Below are 14,471 nucleotides of genomic sequence, written 5' to 3' on the forward strand. Positions count from 1 at the left end.
CACGTTTTACTTGTTCCATTATTCCTATTCGAATTCGATGAAACACGATAGTTCATCCCACTCTTTGATTTTATCAAGGGTTAATTTACCATATTCAATCAGGCTTCAGAGTTTTAGCATTTAACATCACTTCTTTTCACTGAATTTAAGAATAGTGTGTTAGGTGAATGATGAATAAAGTAAGAGAGATGAATAGAGAATAAAATAAAAGAGACTATTATTTTTTGTTAAAAATAGAAATGACTCAATTATCTTAGAACTTTTCTAAACAAAAAAGTGACTCAATTAATATGGAACCGATAGAGTAATTCATAAAGTACGAGAGAGATAGAAAAAATGTTATTAAAATATTGTTATTGAAAAAGAAATCCACCTCATTTGAGATTTTTTATTGTCAAAAATAAAAATGGTCTATTTTTATGGTACATGCCAAAAAAGGGTTTATTTTCATGGAATAGAGAGAGTAAATGGTTAAGCTTTAACTAAACAAAAAATTAATCAATATGATATTATAGAATATAAAATATTAGAACTAAATATCAAAACATGTATGTTTTGGTTCATTTACTACTTTTTGCGGACACATATATATTAAGGTATGAATTAAAATAAGATCAATTTTTTTTTGTCAAAACTAAGGCAAATTAGGCCACTAGATTATGCTTAGCTGTCTATATTATGATATGTGATAGATTTATAAGATTTATTATACTCTCTTTGCTCCATAGAAATAAAGACTTTTAGGATGATACAAATTTTAAAAGTAAGAAATAGATAGAAAGAAAAGAATAATTAAATATTGTTAGTGGAGAATATAGCATCTCATTAGAGAGAAAGAAGTTACCAAAAATAAAAGTGGACTATTTTGATGGGACAGACCAAAATAGAAATGGTCTATTTTTATGGGACGAAAGGAATATGTAGTAAGGGTAATTTAGGAAATTAATCTTTTTGTTTAAAACTCATGTTGTCCAATACCAAGACTACTTTTTGTATTCGGATATAGAATTAATCTAGACCATTAAACTTAAAAATGGATGATCCAGATTCAATACAAAACTCATATCATTTTTCCGGAGCTACTATATCATTGTGGGGTAATATGGTCCATTCCAAATTCAAAAAACCAGTGCACAATGATATAGCAACTCCAGTAAAATGACCATATTACCCCAAAGTTTTAGAAAAATTGATGTTAGTCCTCTTTGAGAGTTATATCCTTTGTGAGAATTTATCCAATTTCATTATCGAATGGTTGTTTGATTAATTGTCGAATTAATTGAGTAAAGGTATGCATTCTACCTTAAGTGTAGCTAGAATTTTGTAGTCTTTGTATTATTTGCATTGCCATCTTCTTTTAGATGTAGGTTTGTAAGTCCCAAGAGAATCCCTACCTCATTACACCTTCATCCCTTTTCTTTGATCCACATCTTTTAGATCTAGCATTTTTTTTTTGTTAGATCCTATCCTTTTGGTGTCATTTCGTTAGATCACACTTGAGCAAGTCTTGGACAAGCAATTCATGAATCTCCTCATGAAGATTCATACTCCTCCGTTCCAAGATAGTTAAGGAATTTCTTTTGGGCACATGATTTAAGAAATTGATGTGTTGAAGGTTAAAGCAGAGAGAGTCAAATAAGAGAGGGAATAAAGTAAGAAAGAAGATGATAGAGTAAAGTATGAAAGAAGATAAAGTTTTTGCCAAAAAAAATAACTCAATTACCTTGCGATAACCTAAAAAGGAATACGACTCAACTACAAGACGAAGGGAATATAAAGTAGTTATGTGTACACAACTCGATTGGTTTACATAATTCCTTGATAAGTACCGCTAATGCAAGGTAGTTGAGTTGTATTCTTTTTTTTATTGTCCCAAGGTAGTTAAGTCATTTTTTTTGGCAAAAAACTATATTCTCTCTCATTATTTATTTTCTCTCCTACTTTTATTCTCTCTTCACTCTAACCTTTAAACAACAATTTTATAAATTTCGTGTCCAAAAGGAACAACTCAACTACATTGGGACGTAGGAAGTATATTTGCTAGCCCTAGTTACATGATTACCTTTTTAAGTTCATGTCTTTCTTATTCAATTGTTTAGCCTTAGTTAGACTTAAATTCATTTCATTTCAAGGCTAAAGCAACCCAATTGCTTTACTTAGTACTAGGACTAGTCAATACAACATGAACAAGAAATTACTTAAGGGTTAGTTGCATCACCAAAAACCCTAAACACTGAGAATACTAAACCAAGAAAGGTCATATACTCGAGGGATTGACAATCCACCTTACCATAGTGCTAACCTAGATTAAAGTATCGGATAGTTGAAAAACACTTTAGTTTGAGAATGAAGGAAAGTAGACTCGGTCATACTAAGCAACTTGGATGACTTACACTACCAATGTAATTTGCCATCAAGCTTTGTTAGATGCTCATTTGTACAGTTTAAACACACTTTGCATCCATCTAAACAGTAGATTGTAGGTTAAAAGCACTTCATCTGGCTACCACGATGTAACTCCAAAAAGCTTATTTTATTAATGCCCTTAAATTAAACTCCAAGTCTTTACATGGTTTATCTCATCAAAGAAATCAAACTATATCTAGCTATTACAAACGTGTATTGTATGTAGTGAATCACTTGTAAATGCTATACAACTAATTTCGTTCTCCACAAAATAATTGGAGATATTTTGTTTATAATTAAAAGGCTGATGTATGAAGGAGTTAAAAATAGGTCGGTCTTTCGAAAGAACAACAAATGATAATTTATTTACCAATTGATTCTAACGCAGTTGGCATCGCAGAGCTGTGATCACCTTGAGGTCATAGGTTCAAATGCCGCCATCTGCTGGGAGACTTTCGGCCTTAATTTGTAAATCCGGTCAAGCAGAATTAGTCGAACTACGCCAAAGTAGACCTGCCCAAGATTTACCGAACCGGCGGTTAAAATCGAAACCGTAACCGTCGGTTACAGTTCCGAACCGAAACCGTGAGAATTTACCCGAACCGAAACCGCTGATTTTTTGAACCGTGGTTCGGTTCAGGTTCAAAAATTTTCGAACCGAAACCGTGCTGGAACCGCTGGTTCCTGGTTGTTCCAAACCGGAACCGCGAAAACCGTCGGAAAACCGTGAAATCAAGCCGGAACTGCAAAAAACCGCAACAAAACCGACGGTTCGGAACCGTGAAAAACAGTAAAAAAACCGCCGGAAAATCGTCGGTTCGGATCAGAAACCGAAACCGTAACCGCGAAACACCCTCGCGGTTCGGTTCAGGTTCAACAATTTCCAAAACCGAAACCGGCGGTTCCGAACCGTAACCGCCGGTTCCTGAACCGTGGACACCTCTATGCCAAAGGCCGGCTCGAAACATCTGTGATCAAACAAAAATTGATATTTTTAATTTAATTGAATGGTAATTGCATGCAATAAAAGTTATTCACTGCATGCTAATATGAAAATAATGCGTGTGGTGTGAACACCACCAATAGTTACACATCAACCTTTCAATATTTAATTTGATAAATTTTCCCATGCTGATGATAGGCTCATCACGAAAATATTTTTTATTCTGCAACGATAGAAACAAGTATTATTCTACAACATCGATAGCTACATTTCACCCTTTGAATACTTAAAGTGTCACTAATAAGTGGATATCTATCTATTTTTGCATTATATAATTATATAAATTTAAGTGGCGAAGTCAATTAAGAACTATCGCTCACTGTCACCTAGACAAATTAATGTGGAAGTATACCTTAAAAAGGTGTATAATGTCTGAAGAGAATGTTCTTCGATTATAACCAAGCTAGATCAAATTGGCATGTGGCTTTTGAATAAGAGTATGGTGCGTATAATATGCGTGTCATTCTCGAATATTTTTATTTTTTTTTAATCTAGTACTATTATTTTTTAAAGAAAAATATTTACGCCCAAATGAAAAAAAGAATATATTGTGGGCAACTGCGCCTAGCTTGATTAAGATTATTAGTAGTGGTCTTCAAAAACTACTCTTTAAATCATCAATGAATCAAATTATGTACTCCATTCTTTATTTTGTTGGCATTTAGTGAAATTCTTTGACCATTTATTTGCACATGTTGTAATTAGTGGAAAGTTATTCTTTTTTACTTTACGACTTCGAGCTATCCTTCAAATCTTATCATGTGGAGTATATATATCTGAAAAAGATGCAAAATTATTTAGTAGCATATTATATAGTAGAATATAAATATTTCCCTAACCACTAGACGCACATTGGTTTGTGTTTATATTAGATGAGACGGCGTACATGCACTAACTTTATTCACTTCATGACTTAGTACGAGAAAATTAATTAAAATACTATATTAACCATAAACAAAAAAAATTTGATTTCTTCACATGCTAATTAATCTTAATTGATATATGTTGATTGTTGACTGGTGTACAAACCCAATTAATTGAATTAAATTTGTATGAATCTACATTAAAACGATAAAAGAACCGCTTTATCTTTTTTAATCCCGACACGAGAGAGTACTTCAACTTTAAAAACTGAAACAAATAAAGATTAGCTAGCAAGTCAGATTTGATGTATAATCCCTCTGTCCCATTATATTTGAAACGTTTTCCATTTTGATCTGTCCTATTTAAAATAAAATATTTCTAAAAATGGAAACAATATTCTCTTTATTTTTTCTTCTCTCTTACTTTACTGTCTCTTCGTTAACTCAGAAAACAACACTACATAAAATCTCGTGCCAAAAAGCAAATGTTGCATATTTAATGGGACGGATGGAGTATTTTTTTTTTCCATTTTGAACCGTCACACAAAAATAGTTATCTTCTTTTTTTGGTATGTTTTTCTCTCTTATGAGTAATCTCATTCTCCACTAATAATACTCCAATCATTTTTTTTATTTCTAGATCTCTCCTATTTATTTTATATTAAAACACCTGTCATCCCCAAAGTTCTTATTTTAATGGAAGCAGAAGGAGTTCATTCCAAAACATTTTCCTCTACATAAAGTTAAGTTATCCCCACGTTTAATAATGTATGTTATTCTCAGACGAGTTCCACTTGTTCACGGCGCCGGAAATTCTTACTCCTTTTCTATCCTATAGTAGTGTATGGCTAATTGCTATATATATATGTATCTATTTCTCTTCTCTCACTCCACTTATATAGTAGTAGTAGTACACAACATGAAATCCACGTTGCACTTCAAATTAAATTACGTCGATAGCATTTATTCCACACACTAAACTAACTTCCCATTTTCTCTATATAAGTACATAAACCCCTCTCTTCATTCATTCTCAACCCGCCAATAGAAAATGATGAGCACGGTGCAGGCTTGGCCCGAACCCGTGATCCGGGTCCAGCATTTGTCGGACAGCGGGATCCGGGTCATACCCGACCGCTACGTCAAGAAGCCCGTAGACCAGCCGGGCGCCGTGGCGGCCGCGGCCAGCGAGGGCGCCGACATTCCGGTCATCGACATGGAGGGGCTGAGCTCCGGCGACGCCGGGGTGACGGCGGCGCTGATCGACCAGGCGTGCCGCGAGTGGGGATTCTTTCAGGTGGCGAACCACGGCGTCAGCCCCGGCCTCATGGCGCGCTGCCGCGAGGCGTGGCGTGAGTTCTTTCAGCTGCCGCTGGCGGAGAAGCAGAGGTATGCTAATTCGCCAGCGACGTACGAGGGCTATGGCAGCCGGCTCGGTGTCGAGAAGGGGATATCTCTGGACTGGAGCGATTACTTCTTCCTCCATTTTCTTCCTATTGGGCTCAGAGACGAGAACAAATGGCCAACTTTACCCGTTTCATGCAGGTTAGTATGATATTGTTCACTTTGGGCCGGGCCTCATACAAATAGAGTTTTATTGGCAATTTACTTATTCTTCGATGTGGGATCTGGTTGGTGATTTTCTTACATGTATAATCGAAATTATGTAATCCCTCCGTCTCAGAAAGTTTGTCACATTTTTACAATTATTGATAGTGGAATCATATTCCACTAAGTCATTCTCACTCACATTTTATTATAAAACTAAAATATAAAAGTATGACTCATATTCTATTAACCTTTTCAACTCACTTTCCATATTTCTTAAAATATGTGTCCAGTTAAAGTGTGACAAAATTTATGGTACAAGGGAGCATGTGTTTTTGGTGGACTATAATAATAGTGACCAAGCATGAAATTGGAGATATAATAGAAAATGTGTTTTAATTTGTAGGGAATTGGCGGCGGAGTACAGTAGAGAAGTGGTGGAATTGTGTGGAAAATTGATGAAGATTTTGTCGAGAAATCTTGGTCTTAAAGAGGACTACCTTTTAGAAGCATTTGGAGGAGAGGAGGAGTTAGGTGCATGCATGCGTGTTAACTATTACCCAAAATGCCCCCAACCGGACCGCACCCTTGGCCTGTCTTCCCACTCCGACCCTGGCGGTATGACTCTTCTTTATTCCGATGAAAATGTCTCCGGCCTCCAAGTCCGACGTGGCGACACTTGGATCACCGTTAAGCCCCAACCTAACACCTTCATCGTCAACTTAGGCGACCAACTCCAGGTCAAAAAACTTACTACTACATTATCTTTTAAGGATACAAAAATAAAAATATAATTTTTTAATATATATAAATTTTTCCAAAAAATAATCTCATTTGTTTTATTTATGAATTTAGATATTGAGTAATGCAAATTATAAAAGCGTGGAGCACCGTGTGATCGTGAATTCAGCCAAGGAGAGGGTATCTTTGGCATTCTTCTACAATCCCAAGGGTGATAAGGTCATTAAGCCGGCCGAGGAGCTGGTCTCACCGGGGCAGCCGCAGCGCTACTCGCCCACCACTTATAACGACTACCGCCTCTACATTAGGATGAAGGGTCCATGCGGCAAGTCTCAAGTCGAATCACTTTAATCAATTTCTAAATAAATTAAGTATTAAATAAATAAAAACTTGTCTTTTCCTCTCCTTATAATTTGGTGAAGTATTCAACTAATTACCCCAAATTTAAGGAGGGAATGAAGGGTATATTGGGTGTGATATTTACTTGTGTAGATTATATATGATGTACGTTATGTTATTTGTTTTCCTAATGTTATGTAATTTTGAATATTATTTTAACTAGTTAAGTGGAGTAGTAATTTTTCATTATGGTTGTCGTAATTTTATTTGTATTTAGAATTTATTTTACAACAAAAAAATGACCGAACTATCGAAACAATATACAAAGAAAAAGGAATGTTCATTTTGAGATCAACATATCACCAATTTATTAGATAATGATTGAGAATAACATATCTAATCACCAACAACCTGCTAACGATGTCCCACCAATATGATTCGAAATCAATGTTAATGATCGACTTAGTTTTCCGATGTGATTTAGTTAAGGAAAGAGAAGTGATAGGATTTGAATCCAAAAAATCAAAGAAAATTAATTGAATTTTTGCGTAGTCACTGCCAATACATAATAGTATTAAACTATTAATGGTAATCGCACATTTTAAGTGGACGTCTACACAAGTCGCGATCATGGGAAACATTTTCCTCTTTGATGCGGTAATCGATGGAGAGAGATCAATTGATTATGTACGTGGCTTCTTTATTTTCACATTTGCATTTCTCAATCAAATGCATCTATCTCATTAATAAAGGTATGGTCGTACTTATTTTAATTTATAATATTAATAGATAATGTAATCTTATCAATAACTATTAGATGTATGCCATCTACGTATAACTTATAATTTTAAAATAGATATTCAATTGTTGTTTTAGAAAAGTCAGATACAAATAACGGGTTCTTATTACATTAAAATAAACAATTTTACTATAATATTTACTTATTAATTAAATTGCTGAATTATAGTAGTATTTCACAAAACATGGATCACTATAAATTGGCCCTATGTGAATTTTGTGTAGTACTTAATTTGCTCCATTTATTAAAATAGATAGTACTAAATTGTTGTTTGAGAAATTTCAGATACAAATAACGGGTTCTTATTACATTAAAATAAACAATTTTACTATAATATTTACTTATTAATTAAATTACTGAATTATAGTAGTATTTCACAAAACATGCAGTACTATAAGTTGGTCCTAATTAATTTGTGTAGTACTTAATTTGCTCCATTTAAGTTTGAAATATTGATTTGTTTCATATCTTAATTATAAAAGTAATTGAATTGACCATTCAGTAAAAGGCAAATTGACTTTTTTGTATTATGTCTCTTGTTTGCAATATGACTTTTTACACGTTCCCCGTTGCAACTCATGGAAATTGGAGTAGCATATTTTTTCCTATACATTTTTCGGCCAATTTAATTTACGAGAATCTTAATTCATTTTTGGCATGATAAAATGAAATAAAGAGAGTACGGATGAAGATGAGAAGAATAGAGTCAAAATAGGAACAGAATGAGATTAAAAAAAAAAAAAACTCAGAGGAAATTACAACTGATGTCAAAAGGGCTCGAATTCAACACCTCATTCAATAATGTCTAAGCTCATTTTTGGCATGATAAATATTGTTATCATATTGATTTGTATTTTTGTGTTTTTCTTTGAATTTTTAGGTATAAATTGCTATATTTCTAGATTTTGAATTATAAAAATAAAAATTAAAACTACAAATCGGATCCGGTTCGTAACCGAAATCGGCAGGGTAAGAACCGGTCGGATCCAGTTCCGGTTCCAGAATTCATGAAAATTTGTAACCAGGTACCCAGTCAAACCGGACCGGATAGAACTAGAACCGGCCGGTTAAGTAGGCCTAATAATACAATAAAATGTAGTACTCCCTCCGTCTATATGTAGCTGAGTCGTATTCCTTTTTGGATTGTCCCATTGTAGCAAGTCATTTCCTTTTTTGACAAAAAGTACTTTACTCTCTCTTACTTGCTCTCTCTTCTCTCTACCTTTTTCCTTTCTACTTTATTTTCCTTTTACTTAACTCATTCAAAACAATTTTTTTAAAATCCCGTACCGAAATGGCTCTACTATAGAGGGACGACGGAGGGAGTATAATATAATGTAATGTAACAAATATAGCATGTTTTGATTAAGGAAACCTGACCGTTTAAAATATATGTCGTGTTTAAACGTGTGTGTCGTCACGTTTATGCATTAAGTTTAAAAGTTCACATATCGTAACATTCTTTTGTAGAATGCACAACTTTAAGTGTGTTTCTTTGAGGTTTCTTCAACTGTATAATGTAGCGGAAATTTGAATTATTTTTTCGTTGTGCGAAGCATATTTATGTGGTTTGTCTTTTCACCATTCCAGTTGTTTTTTACGATCAAATGTACTCCCTCCGGCCGTGAATAGGAGTATCTTTTTTCTATTTTCGTTCGTCCGCGAATAGGACTCCCGGTTCAATTTCACCATTTATGGTAATAGGGTCTCACCTTCCACTAACTTATTCCACTCACATTTCATTTAAAACTAATATATACAAGTGAGACCCCTATTCCACTAACCTTTTTCCACCCCCTTTTCTTAATATTTCTTAAAACTCGTGCCGCCAAGAAATAGGACTCCTATTGGCGGACGGAGGGAGTACTATTTATCTATCCCACTTTCATGTTGCAAACCAATAAATAAAGTTAGATATGATGCTAGTTCGACTGGCTGGGGTTAAGGGTTCTGATGGTATCCAACCGTGTGCCCTAATTGTCATTATGTAACCCGTAATTTTGTGCCCTAAATCTATAATTAAATGTGATAATATGTCTCCTTAAGAGTATCTTTCGTATGTATATGTGTCCTAAATCTAAAACTAAATGTGATAATATGTCTCATTAAGAGTATCCATCGTATGTATATGAAAGAATATGTCGTTAAAACTTTCGCATATCATAATATTCAATCTTCATACTAGTGGCGAAGCCACCTTAGGGCTGGAGGGCCCATGGTCCCCCTAACAATTTCGATATACTTCTTCAGTTAATAAACATCAGAAAGTAGTAGCGTAGATGGATCCCTCGTGTGCCTTTGAGCATTGACACCCAGTTTCGAATCCCCATTGCAGGCTTGCAGCACTTCACGGCGTTGTTTGTATCTATATCACTCGCAGCCTCCTTGCTTATGTCACAATTGTTTCCGGCGATAATGATATCATTATGATGTGTTTCTCTTGAGGTTTCTTCAATGTGTTAGTGGAAAAATTTAGAACTCAGTTTTTTTTTTTAAATTTTGAAGGCCAAATAAATGTAAAGTTAAATGTATGGTTTGGTTGATTGGAAAAAATAAAAAATACTAGTAACATTTAGACACGTGGCAGTAGAATGATTTAATAACATTGGTTGGACCCATTGAATTTGATTTTCATGTATGTGGGAAAACTATACATCCCCATATCTAATTTCATTAGTGTGGGATATGTAAACTTCTAAAAAGGCTCATCTTGTTTGATTTTGGATCAGATAGTTTTCTAGAAACATGAGTTGTGAATCTCGTGACACTTTAGGGGTACCTCAAATGTGTATATAGGATCTTTTATAATAATTTAAATGAGTTTTCAGTAGTCTTACATTAGTAAAATTGATATGAACACCAAGATACTTTACGCGATAACAAATCGAATCTACTTCATATAAGTTACTTTATAGACATTCTCTCGTACATAAAAAAAATCTAAAATTTGTGGGTGAAAAGCATAAAAATACTCCATCACTTTCTCCCTTTAAAATATCTCTATATTCTGTTGGTGAAAAAATCCATGCCACAAGTGTTTGTGTTGCGACTTTATTCATTTGAGAAAAATAAATATGCATATGATTGTAATTGTTGTTGAATTGTTGTTGAATTGGGCCCATGATTTGCCTGAAACGTCTATATTTTTTCTATTGTAAACAGAGTATTTAAAAGTAAGAAAAAAATATAGTCCCTCCGTTTATATGAAAATTTGTCACTTATTTCTATTTTTATTCATTTCTAAAAATTTGTCATTTTTCACTTTTACCATTTTTTGTAGTAGAACCACGTTCCACTAACTCACATACCCCTAACTTTTTTAACTAAGATTTTATTACATTTCTTAAAACTCATGTCCGATCGAATGGTGACAAATTATTAGAGATCTGTCTATGAAAATGTGCGCAAGTTACATTTACATTGTATGATGGTCCAAGAGACTAAAAGAGTGCAAATGTTTCTCTATAGCTACGTGATAAATATTTATATTGATTTTGATATTTGAGGTCCATAATTATTTGCGAAATGAATTCTATACGCATTCTATACATGCGAAGAGTGTTATATGCGTGTTATTTTGCATTTTAAGTCCATAGTTCTAAAATTTTAATCAAATAATGACTTTATCCAGATAAATTTGAATATTCAACACTGAGAAATAGTATTTAGTTTTGTAAAAAAAAAAAGTGGAACTAATTCCTTTCCTTGGCTACTGTTGTTTAATGCCTGATAATATTTAGACGACCTGATATTCCCAACTTTGATGGGCTGTTTCAATGCAATTAGTCCAACTCAAAAGCCTTTAAGAACTTTTAAACGGGCCTTTGCACATCTCATTACAAGTAATTACATAACTGGACGGCATCAGTTTTAACGAAAAATTTGAGTAAATTAGGAGAGAACAGGAATAGTGAATACAGTATGTGAATACAGTATGTGAGAGAGAGAAAAAAATTGGTTAGAATAGTTTTAATAATTTGTGAAAAACTTTTTTTTATTGGATGAGAATATTTTTATGGATACTTCAAGGAAAGATGAGATTATTTTTTCATGGACGGAAGGAGTACTATTTATTCATACTAACTAATAATCCCACGTCCCAAGGAAGATGACCCATTCCTTAGACGGGACAAGATTTTATGCAATTTAATATTTTGTGTTGAGTGAGGAGAATATAGTAGAGATAAATGTGTTTCTCTCTATAGTAATGGGTCATCTTGTTCGGAAAAAAATAAAAAAGGAATGCAGATTATCTTCAATGGGACGAAGACAGTACTTAAAAGCTTGACTTAGACATGAATACACCGGAATATTATTCATGACCATCGCTCTCATTTAAAGCATGTTAATATTATTTATTTAGATTCTAGTATATTAAAAAATTTATTAGGAGTAATATTTTAAATTTTGTATTTTTCAGATTAAAATATCATAAGTTAGAGCACGGATAATTCCAGCACGGCGCCGGAAAGTCTTACTCTAATTCCCTATCCTATAACGGTGTATAGCAATCCTATATATACTCACTTATCCTCCTACTCCCACCGTCCACAATGAACTTTCTATTTTGTCATTTTCTTCAGTACAGCAACAAACTTTCCGTTTACTTTTTTTATAATGGAACCCACGTTCTACTAAATTTATTTCAATCATATTTCATTATAAAACCTAATATACTCCACGTTCCAATCACCTTCCCAATTCATTTTCTACTATATCAGTGGACGGAGGGAGTACACAACATGAAATTAAGTCTATAGCGTTTAGTATTTGATTAATTCATACACTAAGCTAGCTTCCCATCTTTCTATATAAGCGCATAAACCCCTCTCTTTCTTTCTCAACCCACCAACAAAAAAACGATGAGCACGGAACTCGCTTGGCCCGAACCCGTTACCCGGGTCCAGCAATTGTCAGACAGCGGGATCCGGGTCATACCCGACCGCTACGTGAAGAATCCCGAGGACCAGCCGGGTGCAGCGGCCAGTGATGGCCCCAACATTCCGGTCATCGACATGGAGGGGCTGAGCTCCGGCGACGCCGAGGTGCGGCGGCGGACGGCGGCGCTGATCAACGAGGCGTGCCGCGAGTGGGGATTCTTCCAGGTGACGAACCACGGCGTCAGCCCCGAGCTCATGGAGCGCTGCCGCGAGGCCTGGCGCGAATTCTTTCAGCTGCCGCTGGCGGAGAAGCAGAGGTATGCTAACTCGCCGGCGACGTACGAGGGCTATGGCAGCCGGCTTGGCGTCGAGAAGGGGGTTCCTCTGGACTGGAACGACTACTTCTTCCTCTATTTTCTTCCCATTGGGATCAAAGACGAGAACAAATGGCCAACTTTACCTGTTGGGATCAGGTCACACCCGAACTCACATTAGTACTATAATATTGTCCCATTTGAACCTCATACTAACAGAGTTGGGATAGCGATTTTATATAGTATTATTTTCAACTTTACTTATTCTTCAGTGTGGGATCCGATTTGCACTCTAACAAATTTGCACGTGATTTTTTTTACATGTGTAATTTAAATAACGTACTGTTTTTGGTGGCGTGTTTTTGATGAACCATGAAATTCGAGATATAAATATAATAGGAAAAAATGTGTTTTAATTTGTAGGGAATTGGCGGCGGAGTACAGTAGAGAAGTGGTGGAATTGTGTGGAAAATTGATGAAGATTTTGTCGAGAAATCTTGGTCTTAAAGAGGACTACCTTTTAGAAGCATTTGGAGGAGAGGAGGAGTTAGGTGCATGCATGCGTGTTAACTATTACCCAAAATGCCCCCAACCGGACCGCACCCTTGGCCTGTCTTCCCACTCCGACCCTGGCGGTATGACTCTTCTTTATTCCGATGAAAATGTCTTCGGCCTCCAAGTCCGACGTGGTGACACCTGGATCACCGTTAAGCCCCAACCTAACACCTTCATCGTCAACTTAGGCGACCAACTCCAGGTCAAAAAACTTACGTATCTTTTAAGGACACAAAAATAGAGACATAATTTTATACTAATATATATAATTTTTTTCAAAAAATAATCTAATTTTTTTTTATTTATGAATTTAGATATTGAGTAATGACAATTATAAAAGCGTGGAGCACCGTGTGATCGTGAATTCAGCCAAGGAGAGGGTATCGCTGGCATACTTCTACAATCCCAAGGGTGATAAGGTCATTAAGCCGGCCGAAGAGCTTGTCTCGCCAGAGCAGCCGCTGCGCTGCTCGCCCACAACTTATAACGACTACCGCCTCTACGTTAGGAAGAAGGGTCTTCACGGCAAGACTCAACTTGAATCACTTTAATCAACTTCTCAATAACTAATTATAAATAAATAATTAAATAAAGACATGTCTATCCTCTCCTTTTAATTTGGTGTAGTGTTCTACTAATTACCCCAAATTTAAGGAAGGAAGGGTATATTGGGTGTGATATTTATAACTTGATTAGAGTATATTTAATTGCTCTACGTTATGTTATTTGTTTTCTGAATGTTATGTAATGTTAAAATATTATTTCAAGTTATCATTTTCCGTTATTGTCTTCGTAATTTGATTTGTATTTAGAATTTCCTTTGCTACAAAAAATTGATCGAACTATCGAAACAATAGTATAAAAAGAATGTGCATATTTGAGATCAACATATCATCACCAATCTATTAGATGATGATTGAGTTTGAGAATAACTAATCTAATCACCAACAAATGTCCAACCAATATGATTTAAAATCAATGTTAAATGATTGACTTAGCTTTCGGATGTGGTTTAATTAAGGA

The 14,471-nt window shown here is 34.9% G+C and overlaps 2 protein-coding genes across 2 annotated transcripts; both read left to right on the top strand.

The window, feature by feature from the left end:
* The first annotated feature begins 5,100 nt into the window (after positions 1 to 5,100).
* On the top strand, positions 5,101 to 7,146 carry LOC125219005 (jasmonate-induced oxygenase 2-like). Its single transcript, XM_048120843.2, has 3 exons — positions 5,101 to 5,817; positions 6,227 to 6,560; positions 6,676 to 7,146. Exons 1-3 carry the CDS (start codon positions 5,324 to 5,326, stop codon positions 6,910 to 6,912), a joined length of 1,065 nt encoding a protein of 354 aa, XP_047976800.1. The 5' UTR covers positions 5,101 to 5,323; the 3' UTR covers positions 6,913 to 7,146.
* A 5,342-nt stretch (positions 7,147 to 12,488) lies between these two features.
* On the top strand, positions 12,489 to 14,232 carry LOC125219235 (jasmonate-induced oxygenase 2-like). The gene is made up of 3 exons (XM_048121149.2): positions 12,489 to 13,052; positions 13,317 to 13,650; positions 13,763 to 14,232. The coding sequence occupies exons 1-3, from the start codon at positions 12,562 to 12,564 to the stop codon at positions 13,997 to 13,999; spliced, it is 1,062 nt and encodes a 353-aa protein (XP_047977106.1). The 5' UTR covers positions 12,489 to 12,561; the 3' UTR covers positions 14,000 to 14,232.
* The last annotated feature ends 239 nt before the right edge of the window (positions 14,233 to 14,471 follow it).

This window comes from Salvia hispanica, chromosome 1 (assembly GCF_029641045.1).
Source record: "Salvia hispanica isolate PSC_SH4W2 chromosome 1, Shi_PSC_v1, whole genome shotgun sequence".
Taxonomy (NCBI): domain Eukaryota; kingdom Viridiplantae; phylum Streptophyta; class Magnoliopsida; order Lamiales; family Lamiaceae; genus Salvia; species Salvia hispanica.